This window comes from Chrysochloris asiatica, unplaced genomic scaffold (assembly GCF_000296735.1).
Source record: "Chrysochloris asiatica unplaced genomic scaffold, ChrAsi1.0 scaffold00007, whole genome shotgun sequence".
NCBI lineage: Eukaryota > Metazoa > Chordata > Mammalia > Afrosoricida > Chrysochloridae > Chrysochloris > Chrysochloris asiatica.
Window position 1 is genome coordinate 38,008,343 of NW_006408525.1, and position 20,748 is coordinate 38,029,090.

Below are 20,748 nucleotides of genomic sequence, written 5' to 3' on the forward strand. Positions count from 1 at the left end.
TAAGACAAAATCTCCCTATCTTTGCTTCTAAGGAGCATACTGACGACATCTTCTAACACAGATCTGTTTATTCTCCTGGCATTCCATGGTACTTTCAATATTCTTTTCCAGCACCATGATTCATAGGCATCAATTCTTTAGCTATCTTTTTTATTCATTGTCCAGCTTTCATAGGCATGTGAGGCAATTGAAGATAACTTGGCTTAAGTCAGGTGCACCTTAGTCCTCAAAGTGATGTCTTTGCTCTTTGACACTCTAAAGTGGTTCTATGCTGCAGATTTACCCGATGCAATGCATCTTTGATTTCGTGACTGCTACATCCAAGAGTTTTGATTGTGGATCCAAGTAAAATGAAATCCTGGGCATCATCAATGTTTTCTCCATTTATCATGATGTTGTTTATTGGCTCAATTGTGAGGATTGTTTTGTTTTGTTTACATTTAGGTGCAATCCATATGGAAGCCTGTGATCTTATTGTATCAGCTGCATAGCACAGGTTGTTAATGAGCTTTCCTTCAGTCCTGATGCCATGTTCTACTTCATACAGTCCAGCTTCTCGGATTTTTTTGTTTAGCATCCATATTCAATAAATATGGTGAAAGGATACAACCATGGCGCACACCTTTCCTAATTTTAAACCGTTCAGTTTCCCTTTGTTTTGTCTGAATGACTGCCTCTTAGTCTATCTGTAGGTTTAGCAAGAGTGCAATTAAGTATTCCTGAATTCCCATTCTTTGCAACTGCGCCCATATTTTGTTGTGATCCACACAGATACATGCCTTTGCATAGACCATAAAACACAAGTAAACATCTTTTCTGGCATTTTCTGCTTTCAGCCATATTCCACCTGATATCAGCATATGGGGTCAAAGTAATGAAAACTTTTTATCCATCACCAAGTACCTTGAGGGAATGAGTTGCTGGGTCTGGGGATTTAGGACCTTAGTCTCAGGGGAATGAAATTCAGCTGACATAACGGAGTCCACAAAGACAGTGTTCTACATCCTACATTAATAAGTAGCGATTAGGGTCTTAAAAACTGGACACCAGTCATCTAAGATACAAGTATTGGTTGTATCTTAAAATGAAGACAATCAAAGACACAAGGAAATAATTAGTCCAAAGGACTAAATTAGGACCAGGTGAACCCAGCTTCTCCTACCTAAGACCAGAACTAGATGGTTCCTGGCTACCCCTGCTGATTGCTTTGAAACGGATCATGTAGGAGGTCCTGCATAGAGTGGGACAAAAATGGTGAACAAAACTCAAAATTATGAAAACATCAAGTTTACTGGTGTGATAGACACTGGTGGAACCGCCAAGGCTATGGCCCTTTAGTCTGGAACTGAACTCACCCCTGTGACTCAACTTTCAGCTAAATGATAGAACTGTGAAGTGAACAGTAACACCAGGGAAGTGTGATTCCCTTAGAACAGTCAACTATAGGAGCTGCAAAGGGCAGCCTTTACCCAGACAAACACTCCCAAGGCAGGAAGGTAGAGGAAAGATGAATGGAAAAGGGTGACCACATAGAGTGCTGTTTCACTGTAGACCTTGCAGTTAGCATCATGAAATGAAATGGGTATGAATTGTTGAATGGAAAACCAATTTAGTCTTTAAGCTTTCACCCAAATCATAATAAAAAAATTAAAAATAAAGAGAATAAATTGGTTATTTATAACTGTAAAAAATTGTTTCTGACTAGTAGCTTAATTTTATGTTTTATTACGTAACAATTTATTCTTTAAAATTAAAACAGCCTATTTCTTTTAAAATTTTCAGATAGAAAATCCTCGGTATCTGAGACAGAAGCCAGTCCCAGTTTCTCTGGTAGGTGAGAAATCCATTGGACTTTTTTCTAGGGACAGGCATTTTACAATAAACTAACCATGAAGTCTTTACAGGAAATAATGTAGGTTCACATTATGAAGCTTAATAATAGTCTTATTAACCCTAGTCACCTGGACATGGTTGAATCACTTTTGCTCTAGTGTTGTCATTATTTGGCATGGGCTTCAGACATTCTGAAATTTACTTTTGGGCTGAGGATAAGCCAGATTCATAAAAGCATTGAATAATTCTTGTTTTATTCAACAGATGACTCCAAAATTCAGCCTAAGAAAATCCAGCAGTTTTCACGAAGATCATTTACTCTCCCAGATGCATGAGAAAGAGGTAGGATTGAGCCACTTCTACTGTTGTGAATTGTTAACACAACTGTTAAATTTTCTTATGTGAGTTTTTGGGTCCTAGTTAAAATAATAATGTAAGGTAGATAGGGTTTGTCTTTTTATTTCTTTACATCTATGTTTTCCATCTTGCTTGTTGACTCCATTCTTGCTAGACATGGCTGTTCTGAACACCCAGTCTGCCTCCCGATGGTCCATTCCCAGATACCAGGAGCTGCTGCATCTGGCTGGCATTGTACCAGTCAGTCTCCCTCTCTTGCCGTCCTTGCTCAGCTTCTCTTCCCAGCCAGCACTCAGTCCACTTCTCTAACTTGTCTTCTGAAGTTCAGGGTTCCGGGATTTTCATCTGTGTCTGTTTCATTTTGTCTCTTGCATTTGTTATAGAGGGTTCATCTGCCGAATCTGCCATCTTGCTGCAAATCACTATTTACTATTCTTGTTATTTAAATACATCTGCTAAATTAAGCTATGTGATAGCTGATAAATGGCATCATCAACTACCCTTCTTTGGTCATTTTAAAATGGAATTGCCAAAGAGTTAATCATTTTTATTGGTTAAGAGCATGGACTATGCAGTCAGGAATCAAAAAGCTACACCAAGCTGAAGGAAAACTTCAAGCCTTGAGTTAAAATACTGAAGTATTCTGTGGGAAAAATACTGAACAGTGCAAGAAGCATCTAAAAAAAGATAGAAGGAGTTCACAGAGTCACTGAAACAAAAAGAAGAATTGGTCCCTGTTCAGTCATTTGAAAAGGTTCATATGGTCAAGAACCGATGGTACTGAAGGAAGACATCCAAACTGCAGTAAAGACCTTGGTGAGAAACAAAGCTACAGGGATGGATGGAATATTAATTGAAATGTTTCCACAAACTGATGCAGTGTTAGAGGCACTCACTTAGCTCTGCCAAGAAATTTGAAAGACAGCTGCCTGGCTAACTGACTGGAAGAGATCTATATTTGTGCCATTCCAAAGAGAGGTGACCCAACAAATGTGAAAATCATCAAAGAATAGCATTACTATCATATATAAATAAAATTTTGTTAAAGGTCATTATAAAATGGTTACAGCAGTACATTGACAGGGGACTGCCAGAAATTCAGGATTCCAAACAGGTCATGGAATGAGGGGTGTCATTGCTGATGTCACATGGATCTTGGCTGAAAGCAGTGAATACCAGAAAGATGTTTACTTCTGTTTTATTGACTAATCAAAGACATTCAACTGCATGGATCATAACAAACTATGTATAACATTGTGAAGAATGGGGATTCTAGAACACTTAATTGTGCTCATGAGGAACCTCTACATAGAGTTATTTGAACAGAACAAGGGAATATTGAGTGGTTTAAAATCAGGAAAGGTATGCTTCGTCTCTCATACTTTGGAAATATTGTCAGGAGAGAACAGTCGCTGGAGAAGAATGTCATGCTGGGTAAGATGGAGGGTCAGAGAAAAAGAGGAAGACCCCCAACGAGATAATCAGCCAGGTGACATCATTGATAATGTCAAGTGTGGCAGCGGTGGTGGGGTTGGCCCAGGATTGGACATTGTTTCATTCTGCTGTGCATGGGGTCGCTGTGAGTCGGTTCTGACTCGATGGCACCTGACAACAACAAAAGCAATCATAAACCAAAACCATGGTCAACAGGTTGATTCCGACTCAGAGTAAGTCTAGGGTAGAGTTGTCGTTAAGTGCCATCTAGTCAGTTCTGACTCATAGCAACCTTTTGTAGAACTGTATTGTTTTACTTTTCTCTAGTCCTAACAACCTTTCTCATAAGGTTTTCAGTGACTAACCTTCCTAAGTGGACTGCCTGTTCCCTTCTTCTTAGTCTGTTTTTAATCTGGAATCTCCACTGAAATCTGTCTACCATGGTTACTCTGTTGGTATCTGAAACTCGTGTGGCATAATGGGTTCACCATAACAAAACTTGTGAGGGTGGTGCTGTACAGAGGGTTGCTCTTGGTTGAATCTGACTCAACAGAAGTTAGTAACTATAATCATAGCAATCCTATAGGGCAAGAGTACAACTCAATACCTGTACTTTTTTCTAGTCATATTACCCAGAGCATATTTATTTGGTTTTAGATTTTTAAAATTTAGGGTTATGGCTAAGATTAAAATTAGTGTTGAGGTAAGGATTGGGCTAGGGCTACGAGTAAAGCTTGGTCTAATTTTAGAGTTACAATTAGATTTTGTTTTTACTTATTCATTTTAATTTTTCTTGAAATCTACTTAATTTCCTCTTCATTTGAAAGTTCTGTGATTATATTGTTCCCTTGTTTTACTTCATGTTTTTCTGTTGTTGTATACTGGTTCCCTACTTTCAGTCTTATTGGTTTGTTCTGGGGAGTGTGGAGGCTCTGTAGGATAAGCAGTGGACTATGAACCACATGGTCAGTTGTCCGATCCCAGCAGTCACTCTGCTAGAGAAAGATGAGCCTTTCTGCTCCTACAGAGATTTATAACTTTAGAAACCCAATGCAGGTTCTCTATAAGTTGGAACCTACTCAACAGCACTTAACAACAGTGACCGCAAGCTTTGTTTTACTTTGAAAACGTCTTTATCTGGGTTGAGTTCTTGATGATACTGTCATGTATGTTAGTCTTCTGGTTGTTTGCTGCTTTTGATAGCTGTCCAAAGAACTCCCTATAATATTTTTTTGTAATGCTGGTCTGGTTATTACAGAGTCCTTTAATTTCTGTGTATCTAAAAATGTCCTGATTTTCCCATCAAATAATGGACAGTTTTGCTGGCTACATGATTCTTGGTGGCAGTTATTTTCTTTCAGAGTTTTATATGTCATCCCATTGTCATCTTGCCTGCATGGTTTCTGCTGAGAAATCAAGAGTTAAGTCTTACAAGTTCTCCTTTGTAGGTAACTTTGTTGTTTCTTGAGCTGCTCTCAGGATTTTTTCCTTGTCTTTGGTTTTGAAAATCTTGATTATAATGTATCTTGGTGATTTTCTTTTGGTATCTGCCCTGTTTGAAGTTCATTCAGCTTCTTGAATGACTGTCTTCTCATCTTTCATGATGTTAAGGGACTTTTTCTTCCAACGACTCTTGGCCAATTTCCTCTGTGATTATTTTTGTTGTTGTTGTTTCCTGTTCTTGAATTCCAGTCACACATAAAGATAAATACAAATGACACCATATTCTTCTTTATAGATTTTTCATGATAATACCTTCATAATAGTATCCCACATAATTTTTTTTCTGGTATCCTCTGGTTGTTGTTATTAAATGCCATTGAGTTAGTTCCGACCCTTTGTGACCCTGTACAGGGATTCCGAGGAGCGACTGGTGAGTTTGAACCACCGACTTTACGATTCAAACTGACCTTGTAGTCCAGCGCATTAACCCACAGTGCCACACCAGGACTCCAATATCCCTCTAGCAAATGAATATTAAGAGATTTGCCTTTAAGCTTAGTAATTTGGCCTTCCATTGATTCAATTCTATTTCTTCACCCTTTCAGTACATTATCTATTTCTGAATTCTTAGTATCAATCTTGTGGCTTTCTCATTGATCTTTTTTTTATGATTTTGTATTTTTCATTTAAGGAGGTCTGGTAGCGTAGTGGTAACAAATCGGGCTGCTACGCTCTCTGGTAGTGTAGTGATTACGAGTCGGGCTGCGAACCACAAGGTCAGCAGTTCGAAACTACCAGCTGTTCCGCAGGAGAAAGATGAGGCTTTCTGCTCCCGTAAAGATTTTCAGCCTCGGAAACCCTGTACATGGTCACTATGAGTCGGAACCAACTCCACAGCACATCAACCCCCACCACCATTTTTCATTTATTTTGTCAGTTTTATCTCCTGAATTCTTCTAAAGTTTTTTCTGCCTTTTCCTTAACTTCATCTGCAGTTTTCTCAATCATTCTTTCAATCCATCAAAAGTACCTAAATATCATTCTTTTAAATTCCTTATCAAGTAGTTCTGTTACCATATCTGGTATTATATTTTCTGGCTCTGCATTTTGCTCACTTGTTAGAGGCACTCTGTCTTATTTCTTTGTGTAAGCTGAAATTCTCTGTTTTCTCCAAAACATTGTGATGTCATTATATTTATATTTAATTGATGGCTGTGCATTATTGCGGTCTCAGCTACTCCCCACCTGTATCCTGGTGGATTTGATAGAGACTACTTCAGAAGTGTGAATGCATTCTCTGTTTACAGTTTGTGTAGCACAGTTCAGGGCAAGTTCACACACCACCAAAAGCAGGAGTGGTATCCCTGGCGCCTGACCCCAGGCAGAGCAGAGAAGCTAGGCTGCACAGGAGGGGGTACCCTGCCACAGGCCCCTGGGCTGGCAAGCGTGTGGAAACAAGGGAGTACCACACTCCCCTTGCTGCCAGCCTCCAGCTGTGTCCTGTGCCTGCTGGCCGCTGTATCATCAGTTGCTTGCAAAAACTCAAGATGGTTGTAACACTGCAGACCACCGTAGGGTCCTCCCATTTTTCTTTTCTCTGGATATGCCTTTTTTACTGTTCCGCCTCCCCTTCCAGTCAACACTCTGTCTACCCCTCTGTCCTCCCTCTGAAGCCCAGCCTTCCAGGACCACCATCTGTGTCTGTTTCATTTGGTCTCCTATGTCTTGGTTGTTGAAGGTCTGCTCAGCACATTTACCTACAATGCTAGCTTGCTCCAAATGACCTTTAAAAAAAAAAAAAAATATATATATATATATATATTAGTTTAGCTTTTGTTTAATAAACAATTGATTCTTGATCTCACATGATTGTTACCCAAATCAAATGCTGTAAATGTCCAAATGCTAGGGTCTTAGGTGTCATTGAGTTGGTTTTGACTCATAGCGACTCTGTGTACAACACAACAAACCACTGCTCAATTCTGTGCCAACCCCAGTGTTGTTATGTTTGTGCCCATGATTACTGCCACAGTGTCATTCTTGTTGGGGATCTTTTTCTTTTTCACCGAGCCACCACTTTATCAACCATGATGTCCTTCTCCATGCACCGGTCCCACCTGACCACATGCCCAAAGTATGAGACGAAGCCTCACCAACCTCACTTCTAAGTAGTATTTTGACTGTACTTCTTCCATGACAGATCTGTCTGTTCTGGAACTCGTCAGTACTGCAGAAGTGTGAATGCATTCTTTCCATATTCTTCTCTAGCACGTAATTCAGATTCATCGATTCTTCTACAGTCTTCCTTATTCACTGTCCAACTTTCACATGCATATGAGGCCATTGAAAATACTGTGGCTTGGGTAAGACACACCTTGGTCCTCAAAGTGACATCTTTGCTTTTGAACACTTTAAAGAAGACTTGTGCAGCAGATTTGCCTAATGTAATACATCATTTGATTTCTTGACTGCTGCTTCCAGTGTTGATTGTGGAGCCAAACAAAATGAAGCCGTTGACAGTTTCACCCTTTTCTCTATTTACCATGATGTTATTTATTTATTGTTCCAGTTGAGGGGATTTTGTTTCCTTTACATTGAGGTATGATCCATACCTAAGGCTTGGATCTTCATCAGTAAGTATTTTAAGCTCTTTGCTCCCAGCAAGCAGGGTTGTATCATGTGCATATCACAGGTTGTTAGTCAGTCTTCCTCCAACCCTAATGCCATGTACATCTTCATTTAATCCAGTTTCTCAGAGTATTATCAGCATACAGAATGAATAAATTTGGTGAAAGGATATAATCCCGGCACACAGCCTTCCTGATTTTAAACCATTCGTTATCTCCCTGTTCTGTTCTAACAGCTGCCTTTTGATCTATGTACCGGTTCCTCCTGAACATACTTAAGTGTTCTGGAATTCCCATTCTTCATAATACTCTCCATAGTTTGTTATGTTCCCCACAGTTGAATGCCTTTGCATAGTCAGTAAAGCACAAGTAAACATCTTTCTGGTATTCTCTGCTTTCAGCCAAGATTCATCTGACGTCAGCTGTGGTATCTCTCATTCGTGTCCTCTTCTGAATCTGACTTGAATTTCTGAAAGTTCTTTGTTGTTATACTGTTGAAACTGTATTTGAATTATCTGTAGCAAAATTTTGCTTGCATGTGATATTAATGATATTTTAGATGATGCCTGCATTCTGTCTTTGGAATGGACACAAATATAGATCGCTTCAATCAGTTGGCCAAGTAGCTCTCTTCCAAATTTTTTTGGCATAGACAAGTGAGAGCCTCCAGCACTGCATTAGTTTGTTGAAACATTTCAATTGGTATTCCATCAATTCCTGTAGCATTGTTTTTTTGCCAATATCTTCAGTGTAGCGTAGACTTTTTCCTCCTGTAACCTTGGCTATTGATCATATTGGAGTCCTGATGTGGTGCTGTGGGCTCGTGCATCAGACTGCTAAGTCGTTTGAATTCTAAGGTTGGTGGCTCAAGATCACCAGCTGCTCCTTGGAAACCCTATACAGGATCGCTATGGGTCGGAATCTACTCGAGAGCACTTAACAATAACAACAACATTGATCATATAGTACCTCTTGAAATGATTGAACATTGACCAATTGTTTTTGGTTCTGTGACTGTATATGCCTTCCTTCTTCTTTTGATTCTTTATGTATTATTCAATGTTTTGTCTGAGGTTTGAATTTTTTTCTTAAGTGTTTGCAGCTTGAGAAATGCTGAGTGTGTTAACACTTTCTGCTTGGTTTTCTAACTCCAGGTATTTGTACACTCCTTTATAATGCTTGACTATCTTCTTGAGCTGCCCTTTGAAATGTTTAGTTCATTACTTCTTACAGTTGCTTTAGCTTCTCTAAACTTAAGAGCAATTTCAGAGTCTCTTCTAATACCCATTTTGACCTTTTCTTTCTTTGCTGTCTTTAAAGTCACCTTTTGCTTTCTGCATGTATAATCTTGACGTCATCCACAACTCCTTTGGTCTTTGGCCATTAGTGTCTGTTACATCAACTCTGGCCTCTAAAATCAGGTGTGATATATACTCAAGGTCATGCTTTGACTCTTCTGGAATTGTTTTCATTTTCTTTAGCTTCAGCCCGAACTTGCATATGAGCAATTGATGGTTTGTTTACCCTGGCCTTGTTATGGTTGATTCATCATGATTGCATGTTTGATGAATGTCAGACTAAGAAGTTGGCTGAATTGTTTCAGTTTCATCATTATTGGCTTTAGTGTTTGGTGCATAAACTTGAATAATGGTCATTTTAACTGGTGTTCCTTTTAGGTGTATGGATATTATCCTATCACAAATAGCATTGTACTTCACAAAAGATATTGAAATGCTATTTTGTTGTTGAATAAGAAGCCATTTCTCTTCAGTTTGTAGTTCCTGGTAGAGTAAATCATATATTATCTGATTCAGTACCTATCTCTTTCAGGCCAGTAATGCTTAGGATATTGATTTTTATGTGTCCCATTTAATTTTTGACAACTTCCAGTTTTTCTAGATTCATACTTTGTACGTTCCATGTTCCAATTATGAATGGATGTTTACAGCTGTCCCTTCTCATTTAGAGTTGTGTCTCATCAGCAAATGAAAGTCTCGAAATCTTTACTCCATTCACATCATTAACGTCAATTCTACTGTGAGGAGGCATCTCTACCTCAGTTATATTTTGAGTGTCCAGACTCATCTTTTGGCAGTATAGCAGACATTGTACCACTGCTGATATTGTTCATAAGGTTGTCAGTGACTAACCCTTTAGAAGTGGCCCACCTCTCTTTCTTCGTAGTGTGTCTTAGTCTGGAAGCTCCACTGAAACCTGACCACTGTGGGTGACCCTGGTAGTATTTAAAGTACCCGTGGCATGGTTTCCAGCATTACAGCAACTCACAAGTCATCACAGTGTGGCAGACTGACAGATGGTCATGGATGTTTTTGTTAGACTTAGCTTATTCATGTTTGAAGTAAATTCATAACGGTCTCATCCATTTTTCTTTGTTTCAGACTTCCAAATTTCTGAAGTTTCATTTCTGTTAGTTCCTTTTAGTGTGATTGTGTTTTCGTATCACCCTCTTTATTTTATTTTATTTAGAGATTGACAACATCTTTATTTTGTGCCTCTTGCAGGATCATTAAGGGAGAAGATAAAAACTCTCCAGCAGAGAGGGCCTGGTTTGGAAGTATGAGGTTTCCTCTGGGGACACTTTGGTGGCTGGGTTTAGCCTTTTATCTTTGGAGAGTTCTGGGGTGAGTGATATTGCGGTAGCTTCTAGTGGGTCCCTTAGGTGGCAGTTTGGGAAGGTTACCAGGCAGATATGGATTCTTCTCAGGGTGAGGGGTTGTTTCCATCAGCCAGCAGGGCAAAGGTCAGATGTAGGACTCCAATCGCCCAATTTGCACAGTTTGAGCCAAAGAACCCAGGGATTCCTTACCACCACTTATCATACAGCGCACCCTAGACGTGGTGCACCACATTCAGGACGAGGCTCATGCCCAAGTCAGTATTCAGGACGACCTTGATTCCAGTTGGTGTTCACAAACACAACGGCTAGTTAGAAAGCCAGGAAGCCATCCTTCATGCCCAATGGGGACATCTTGCCAACAAATAAGCGAATAGACAAGAGCAAACTCCTCATTATCCTTGGGGACCCACTGCTATAGAGCAGGCACTAAGAAAAGATTGTGGACCCTCATTGGAATTGCCCTGAGTCACCACCCTCTTTATGAAGTGTCATGAAAGGCACCAAATTTTATCGTCGTGTTTTTAGTTTATAAAGGTGGAAGAAGAGCTACATTTTCTCTAAATTGATCTCAGTCATATTGTATTTGTCATTTAGTAGTTTCAACTTAAGGCACGTAGGGTTTTCTTTCTTAGTGCATTTCTGTTGTTTAAAAACACTGTTGAAATAACCTGAATTCCATTCTGTACCTGTGTGGGGTGATACTTAGTATATTCAGTAACACCTTCTTTAGAGTCCTTGCTTTGTAGTTCTCTGTGTGTGTGTGTGTGTGTGTTGTCATTGTTTAAAAAAGCCACTCCCAGCCGTTCCCAACCAGTTTTTCTTCTCATTTATTTGTGCTTTCTTTTGAGGCTGTTTTCTAAAGAATCATTAAAAGAATTGAACTGAAATGTTGGCTTTTGAAATATTTTTGTCTTTCATGCAATCAGATCTCTGCTCTTTATGTCTTGGGTCAGGAGTAAAACATTCCAGTGTTCCCCACATATGTGTTGAAAGAAAAAAAAAACAAACTATTTAAAGATACCGTGTATTGCATCAAGATTCAGTTTTAAATGTATGTGGCTTTCTTTTTTTCCATTCCCAGAGGCGTGTTTTGTGTGTGCATGTTTGAAAATGAATGGCTCTATTTATGGTATCATTGAGAAGTTTGCATGTGAGCCTCAACTTACTGCATTTCTTAAAATACACCCGTGGAACATTGTGGCAAAACCAGCCCTCTCTCTCCAATTATATAATCATTTGTGAATTTTTTGGATGACATGCTTTGATCGTATTCTTTTCTTCATCATAAAATATTTCAGAGTGTGTGCTGAGCTGTCTCAGTGTGTGAACTGTCTTAAGTGTTATCTTCTTTCAAAGTAGCATTTGTAATGAAATTGTAAAACAATGTATATGATTTTTTGTATTGGAGAAATATTTGAAAATAAAGACATATGTGAAAAAGGAAACAAAACCACTTACAAATTTGGCATGCAGGAATACAAGTTCACAGAGCGTCATTTACAGCCTGTCAGTCTTTCCCTCTTCGGAACATAGAAACATGTATTTTTCATTAGAAAATTGGGATGACATTGTATATACATACTTTGCATATGTTAAGTATTTTTCATCCTATTACTCTTCCTAATATTTCAAATATCTCTAATATTTAAAATATCTGCATAGTATTTTAAGTTATGGAAGCATTTTTTATTAAAATGATTCCTATTGTTGTATACTGAAATGATTTATACTTTTCATAAATATAAATAAATCAGGAATGGGTATTCTTACATAGCTGCCTTCATGTGCATCTCCAACTATTTTCTTCAGGGTAAAAAAATTACGACCTTCATATATGACAAATTGAAACTATGAATTTTAAGTTTAATACCATAAATGCTTTAACTTTTGGAATGCAAATTACTATTTGGAAACCTGTTGAATAAAATAATGTATATTAGTCAAAGGTGTAAAGGAAGAATTTAGAATGAAAATTATAAAAATCAAAGGAAATCTGGTATGATGTGAAACCTGCCAAAAGCAGCAGTACAGATTACCTTTGCAAATACAAGTATACTAATTCTATTATTAATGCAGAGCAAATATTTCTTCTTAAAAATATATCTGTCCCAGGATAAGTTAAAAATATTTTTATTAAAAAATATGTATATGTATTTTTTTATTGTTGAAATAAAAACAGCCTACAGATTGCTTTCTTCTTTTTCTCCTAATACCAGGGACATTTTTCTAACTTGCATATTTCCCTAAATTTAAGTGCGTCATTGCATTATGAGATGGGATAATTATCCTTTAGAAAGATAATCTTATGTTTATTTGATTGTTGTTGTTAAGTGCTGTCGAATTGGTTCCAAGTCACAGTGAACCTGCATAGGGTTTCCAAAGAGCTGCTGGTGAGTTTGATTAACTCACTGAAGATAACTGATTTCATTTTGAAGTTCCGGAGAGCCTTGCAGGTCCACGGAAAACACCTCTGTTACTTCTTGTGCATGTTCTCATGTACATCTCTTCCCAAAATGCTTTTATTGTTGTTGGGTGATGTTTATTAAAGCAATAAAGTGGATTTTTGTGAGTCACTGCTATTTATAAATTCAAATAAATTTAGTTGTCTTCTTAACCCCTTATCTTCATTCCATAGGGCTAAGCATTACAATATTTTAGTGTTTCTTTTAAAAATTTTCTATGAATATTGCATTTTTATACAAATGGGATCCTATATCATATTGTTTTGCATTCTGTAGTGTAAACTATACATCCTGCTGATCTTTCTGTATTAGCAATATTGCCTCATTCTTTTTTTACTAATTAAAACATTTTACTAGTTTACACGTTTTATTGCTCTAACAGTCTCCTAATGACTACAGTTCAGTCCTGGTGTGGTGCTGTTGGACAGTGTACTGGACTGCTCTAAGGAAACCCTCTACAGGGTCACTACGCATCAGAACCAACTCAGCACCAAACAACAACAAAAACAACATTGGCCAACTTAAGGGGTTTACATGATTTTCACCCCCATGTAAGACAGCATCAAGAAAATATTGGTGAATAACTTTGTATAAGACAATCTCTGCATTATGAGCAAGATCCATTCATAATTGTGTCTTTAAGAATTTGTAGATGATTTGGAACAGGTGTATATGGTTCCTGTTTAACCTGACTTTAATGCAAGGAAAGACTCAAAGCCTTTTCAAAGTTTTAAAAGTTAAAGTTGCATGTGCAGCAAGTAAGGGTGATTGTGATGTGAAATTTGTTACAAGAAGGGGTTGTGGCTCAGTCATTTCACAGTGAGGGCAAATTTGCATAAATATGAAATAGTCTTTGAACTGAAACATCGCCGTCGCTCAAAGATGGTTGCTCAAAGATGGCAGTCAGCGGCTCTGTCCTGAATGTATGTGGTTCTCCAGGGTCATACCAGTAATCCAGTTTCATGCATCATGTTCCTGAAAGGGCTCACTAAGTCTCTTCTGAGTCTCCCATTCCAGAGCTTTGACCTGTAAAATTTCCCATTCTCATTACCCTGACAATCACCCAAATTGTCACCAGTGAGATCTGTTCCTATTTGACCTGGTTGGTCATAACAGAACAAATTTGAATGGGTTCTAAATCATGCTTAAAAGGCATGTAGAAGCAGTCCGTTACATAACTCGGCACTGCCTGTATTGGATGTTTATTTTGATAGGATAAGTTCTGTGAAATGGAATTGCTCAGCTACAGACATGCACTTTTAATTTTTGATTGACATTGACAAGTTGCCCTTCATGTAAGTTTCAGTCTGCCTGGGCCTGCAGGCGTGGGTGAGACTGGGAAGTGATGGCTAGTGGGTATGGGGTTTCATTTTGGGGTGATAAAAATGTTCTAACATTAGATTGTGACGATTGTATAACTCTGTAAGTATGTTCAAAATGAATTGCAGGCTTAAAGTTGGTGACGTTTTATATCTCAGTAAGACTTTTAAAAAAAGTTACATCTATTTACACTTTGATGATGTAGAAGACTATTTTCCCATTCCTGCATCAACCTGAGATCATAAAACTTTTCATTTTTATTTGTGAGATGCAAAATAGTGTCTCCTTTTTGTTTCCACATCTTTCATTACAAGTAATATATTGTGTTTTACTTCACTTTCGTGAGTCGTCTTATTCTTTTTATATTTCATTGAGTCATTTGTTTTCATAGTGATTCCTAAGATCAATTTACATATGAAAGAAATCAGCTCTTTATCATGAAACTGGCAAATATTTTTCTCTCTTTTAATTTCTATGTCGCCATTCCTTGTAAATAGAATTTTCTTTTAAATAGTTGGAGGTATCAGTCTTCTCTTTGTTATGTCTGGATTTTATATCATGCTTAGAAAAGTTTTTCTTCTTGTTGTTAAGGACTGTAGGGTCAGTTCTGACCCATAGAGTTTCCAAGGAGTAGGTGGTGAGCTTGAGCCGCCAACCTTGCGGTTCAAACCAACCTTGCAGTCCAGTGCATTAACCCACAGCACCATAATGAAGAATTTAAAATATCTTTTTGTCTCCTTTTTCAAATCTTTTGTATTTAACTTTCAGATTCATTTTATAGGTTTATGCTGTAAGTAGTAACGTTGTTAAGTGCTGTAGAGTTGGTTTAGACTTATAGCAATCCTGTAAAGGGTTTCCAACGAGCGGCTGGTGATTTTGGACCTTGTGGTTCAAATCGACCTTGTGGTCCAGTGCTTTATCCCACAGCAAGACAGTAATTAGGTTTTTCAGTTCTTAATTCATGTTATAAATAAAAAAAAAAATTAGGAGGTTAAGATGCTTATTCAAAAGGCATTTGGAGAAGACAAAGTCAAATATTAAAATGGAATGTGCAAAGATCTGGATTCAGAAAACCAAAAGGGAAGAACACATAAGCATTTCTCAAACTGAGGGAAGTAAAGAATAATTCAAACCTTGACTTAGAATATTGAAGAATTCTCTGGACAAAATAATGAATGATGCAGAAAGCATCAAAAGAAGATGGAAGGAATACACAGAGTCACTGTACCAAAAAGAAATGATTGGAGTTCAAGCATTTCAAGTGGTAGCAGATGATCAAGAGCCAATGATACTGACGGAAGAAGTCAAAGGTGCATTGAGGGCATTGGCAGAAAACAAGGCACCGGGAATTGATGGAATACAAATTGAAATCTTTCAACAAACTGATTCAGCACTGGAGATACTCATTCATCTATGCCAAAAAATTTAGAAAACAACTACCTGCCAACTGACTGGAAGAGATCCATATTTGTGCCCATTCCAAAGAGAGGTGACTCAATGGAATTTGAAAATCATTGGCTAATATCATTAATATCACATGTAAGCAAAATTTTGCTACAGATAAATAAAAAAACGACTGCAATTATATATTGACAGAGAACTTCCAGAGATTCAAGCTGGATTCAAAAGAAGACATAGAACGAGGGATATCATTGTTGATGTCAAATGGATGTTGGCTGAAGTCAGAAAATACCTGTGCTTTATTGACTACATGAAGGCTTTCAATTGTGTGGATCGTGAAAAGCTGTGGACAACAAACAGAGAATAAGTATTCTGGAACACTTAGTTGTGCTTATCAGGAACCTGGACGTAGACCAAGAGGCAGTTGTTTGAACAGAACAAGGCAACACTGAATGGTTTAAAATTAGGAAAGGTGTGTGCCAGGGTTGTATTCTTTCACCATACTTATTCAATCTGTATGCTGAGCAGATAATCTAAGAAGCTGAGTTATATGAAGAAAAAAGTGGCATCAGGATTGGAGGAAGACTCATTCATTAACAGCCTGCAGTATGCAGATGATGTAACCTTGCTTGCTGAAATAAAGAGGACTTAAAATACTTACTGATGAAGATCAAAGACCACAGCCTTCAGTATGGGTTGTACCTCAGTGTAAAGAAATAAAATCCTCACCACTGGACCAATGAACAGCATCTATATGAATGGAGACATGACTGAAGTTGTCAGTGACTTCATTTTGTTTTGATCAACCATCAGCACTCATGGAAGCAGCAGTCAAGAAATCAAACGATGTATTGCATTAGACAAATCGGCTACACAAAACTTCTTTAAAGTGTTGAAGAGCAAAAATGTCAGTTTGAGGACTAAGGTGCGCCTGACCCAATCCATAGTATTTTAAATAACCTCATATGCATGTGAAAGCTGGACAGTGAATAAGGAAGAACATAGAAGAATTGATGCTTTTGAGTTATGGTGTTGGAGGAAAATATTGAAAGTGCCATGGCTGCCAAAAGAACCAATAGATCCGTTTTGGAAGAAGTGCAGCCAGAGTGCTCCTTGGAGGCCAGGATGGCCAAACTTCATCTTTCATACTTGGGACGTATTGTCAGGAGGGAGCAGTCGCTGGAGAAGGATACCATGTTTGGTAAGTTGGAGGGTCAGAGAAAAAGAGGAAGACCCCCAGCGAGATGGATTGTCACAGTGGCATAGCAATGGGCTCAAAAGTAGGAACAATTCTGAGGTTGGTACATGGCTGGACAGTGTTTTGAGTTGATACCAACTTGATGACACCTAACAACAAGATGCTAATGTTAAATAAGGCAGGTGTTGTTGTTGTTAAGTGTCGTTAAGTCTGTTCAGACTCATAGTGACCCTGTATAGGGTTTCCCAGGAACAGCTGGTGGATTCGCACTGCTGACCTTTATGGTTATCAATCTAGTAATGATTCTCCAGGACAGAGTTGAATAAATTGAATGATATAGATTTTATACAGATTACAGAGTTTATCTGTCCAATATCTTGAAGCATTTAATAAAGTACTTACTTCTGCTGAAGTTTTAGGGAGTCCTAAAATATTTAGCTAGCCTTTATAAGTCAAACAGGAATACCGGTGTGGCACTGTAGGATAAAGCACTGAACTGCAATGTTGGTTTTTACATCAAGGTTGGCAGTCCAAACCCATTAGCCACTCCTCAGAAACCCTATATAGTGTGGCCATGAGTCAGAACTGACTCAACAGCACTTAACAACAACAGTCAGCATAATGGAGTCGTGTTATGGTACTGTAAGATCAGCACTGGACTGTGAATCACAAGGTCGGCAGTTCAAACCTAACAGTCATTCCTTCGAAACCCTATATAGGGTTACTGGGAGTTCTGGTGTGGCGCTGCGGGTTAATGCGCTGGACTGCAAAGTCAGTTTGAACTGCAAGGTCGGCGGTTCAAGGTCACGAGCTGCTCCTTGGAAACCCTATACAAGTTCATTATGGGTTGGAACCAACTCTACTGCACATTAACAACAACAACAAGTCGCAACCGACTCGATGACACTTTACAGCAATAAGAAGTCAAATTTAATAAAAGACAACTTCCTTTCGGAATTTATCATTGTATAGAAAATATGTAGGACATGGCGTGCACAATATAATTTGTAACTTATTTTATTGGAATTAAAGAATTGTGGTTTTCTTTGGGTGGTTAAAAATATGCCTGTAGAATATCTTAAGATGTCTTTTAACTTTTTCAATTTGTTTTGGGCATCATGGGAAAACCCATGCCCTGTAACCCTAATCCTTTGTTTTAACTTTAGTCTCTTATTCCCAAGTGTACGTGGACTCAGTAATTGTGAACACATTTTTTCTGATGTCCATATCACAGAATTATGTGACAGCATCTTTGAGTAGTGGGTTTTTTTTTTTAGTATTCTTTAAAAAGGTTCTTGACGTGGACTAAGACATTTGGAAAACTGTTGTCGCTGAAAAATGAAACCGGAGACAACACAACAAGGGGAGATCAGTTTCAGAACAACCGTCAGTTTTCAGAGAACAGATGGTAGAAATTGCTCATTTTGTGAAATAGAAAATTTCCTTTGAACTTTACCTTTATCCACATTAAGTGTCCCCATCTATTGCCTGCAATGGATGTTGCTTCTTTCTTGTGTGTGGTGCTGGTAGGCTATTTTTGTCTCAGTATTTGCTGTTAAATGTAGAGTTAAAGTAAATTTAAACAATTTCAAGATAAGAAGTCCATAGTCACTGACATAATAAATGAGAGAATCTGAATTAAAAAACTGTTTTATTATTAAATATAGCATGCAGATATGCACACTGTCTCACAAAGTTTAACAAATAGTATGGAAAGGAATACTGCTGTAACCCCACCCAGGCAGTAATTAGATCCCAGATGTCTGCTGTCTGATTCTTCCTAATTATGTAATCTCTTCCATCTTCCCTGTTTGCAACTACTATCTTTTTTTATTCTGATGATAATTTCTTCCCCTGTTGTCAGTAATTGATTTGCCACCAATGCCTGCATCCTTACAAATAAACTGTCATCAGATTTTGAACTTCAGTAGAACCAAACCCTGTATGTACTTTTGTGTCTTCTCTTTTGTTCTGTAGTGTGTCGGTGACATTCATCCATGTTGAGGTACATAGCTACAGTTGGTTTACTTGCATTGATTTCTAGTACATAAATCTGCCTTTCTTTTGTTCACTGTGTTCTTGTTGAATGTATTTTAATTTTTGGCTTTTACAACAAGAATCGTATGAACGATTTTGTAACCTGATAGACATGTGGGAGTTTCTTGGGCGTAATGGCCCCTGAATCCTGGGATTCCTGAGACTCTTCCATAGGTCCTGTGAGGTCAAAATGACTTTCCTAATAATACTTGAGTGTTAATGTCAGATGTTGACATTGACATTGATGGTACTGAAGGGTGAAACACTATGCGTAAGCACAAATCAAATTACCTGTGGCATTAGGCAACTCGGCTGCACAAGACCTTTGTTAAGTGCTGAAGAGCAAAGAAGTCAGCTTGGGGACTAAGGTGCGCCTGACCCAAACCATTGTATTTTCAATAACCTCATATGCATGCGAAAGCTGGACAGTGAATAAGGAAGACCATAGAAGAGTTGAAGCATTTGAATTATGGTGTTGGAGGAGAATTTTAAAAGTACCATAAGTGCCAAAAGAACAAACCAAATCTGTGTTGGAAGAAGTACAGTCAGAATGCTGCTTGGAGGCCAGGATGGCCAGACTTCATCTCTCATACTTCAGACGTATTATCAGGAGGGACCACTCACTGGAGAAGGACATCATGTTTGGCAAAGTGGAGGGTTAGAGAAGAGGAGGAAGACCCCCAATGAGATGGATTGTCACAGTCATAGCAGTGGGTTTTGGCGTAGCAATGATTGTGAGGTTGGCCCAGGACTGGGCAGTGCTTCATTCTGTTGGCATAGGGTCACTATGAGTTGGTACCAACTCAATGGCACCTAACAACAAGAAGAAGAAGCACAAATCAAGGCAATGGCACCAACTTATACAGGCAGTCAATACATTCTTCACTACCACACATTTGCAGGGAATAAAAAACAAAACCCATTTTACTTAAGAACACCGTTGGTGAAGCCAGCCATGACAAATATTACCTTCACCAAGTCTTACATGTTTGATATGCATCTTTTGAATATCTGAGTGATGTCATGGAAGTATAGGTAAAGAACTTACGCAGCATATCAAAGTCTGATGGCGGCCTGGAAGAAAAGATCTGTGTGAGTCTTTGAGCACTGAATTGCAATAGCTGCTATGTATATGGAGTACCATCTTTATTTGGCCAAATGACTGACTGCCAAATTATGGTTATCCAGACTAGGTTATTTGACAAGTGAGCTTGTCACTTCAAGCAAAACAACTGATAGTGTTCATTGTTGTTAAGTGCCGTTGAGTTGGTTCCAACTCACAGTGACCCTGTGTAGGGTTTCTGAGGATCATCTGGCTAGTACAAACTGCTGACCTTGCCATTTATACTGACCTTGAGGTCAAGTGCTTATCCCATGGTGCCATTGTCATTTGCAGTATTCATTGCTCATGATAAAAAGTTTGAACTTTCCATGAAAATTAGAAGCTTGAAAAACTTGTACCAGCCAATGTGAACTTGATTGCTTTCCAATAATAAGGCTTTGATGAGAGTGGTAAGGATATTAGTAAATGGGAAGAGTTGATATTATATAGTGAAATTTTCAGTATTAGGAAACTAATGCAACTAACTGAACGAATATTTTCCAAAGGAGTAAAAGGCATGATGTTATAAAATCACACGAGTAAAACATCCATTCAAAGTGAACGATAAACCAGTAGATTTTAATGTGACCAAGTATGAAGTGTTAGAATTCACATTGCATCTAACTTTCAAACTGGAACTTGTGAGTATTGATACACTAAAGAAGAATATCTTCATTGATCTGAATATTGTTATTCGGTCCTGTTGAGTCATTTCCAACTCACAGTGCCCTGGATAGGGTTTATGAGAATGGCTGGTGGGCTTGAAGTCCTATGCTTATCCTACAGCACGACATCAGGGATCAGTTCTTTGAATGTTGTCATTTTTAAGTGCCCTTGAGTCTATCCTGACTCATAGCGACCCTATATTGGCTTTCTTAGGAACAGCTGATGAGCTT

General features: G+C 38.2%; 1 protein-coding gene across 1 annotated transcript in view; it reads left to right on the plus strand.

Annotated features, from left to right (window-relative positions):
- CEP112 (centrosomal protein 112kDa) overlaps positions 1-20,748 on the plus strand; it is a 594,823-nt gene that overhangs the window by 73,675 nt on the left and 500,400 nt on the right. The window contains exons 6-7 of the mRNA XM_006833735.1: positions 1,783-1,830; positions 2,098-2,175. Of these exons, the coding sequence (XP_006833798.1) occupies positions 1,783-1,830; positions 2,098-2,175 (126 nt within the window). The remainder of the gene's footprint in view (positions 1-1,782; positions 1,831-2,097; positions 2,176-20,748) is intronic.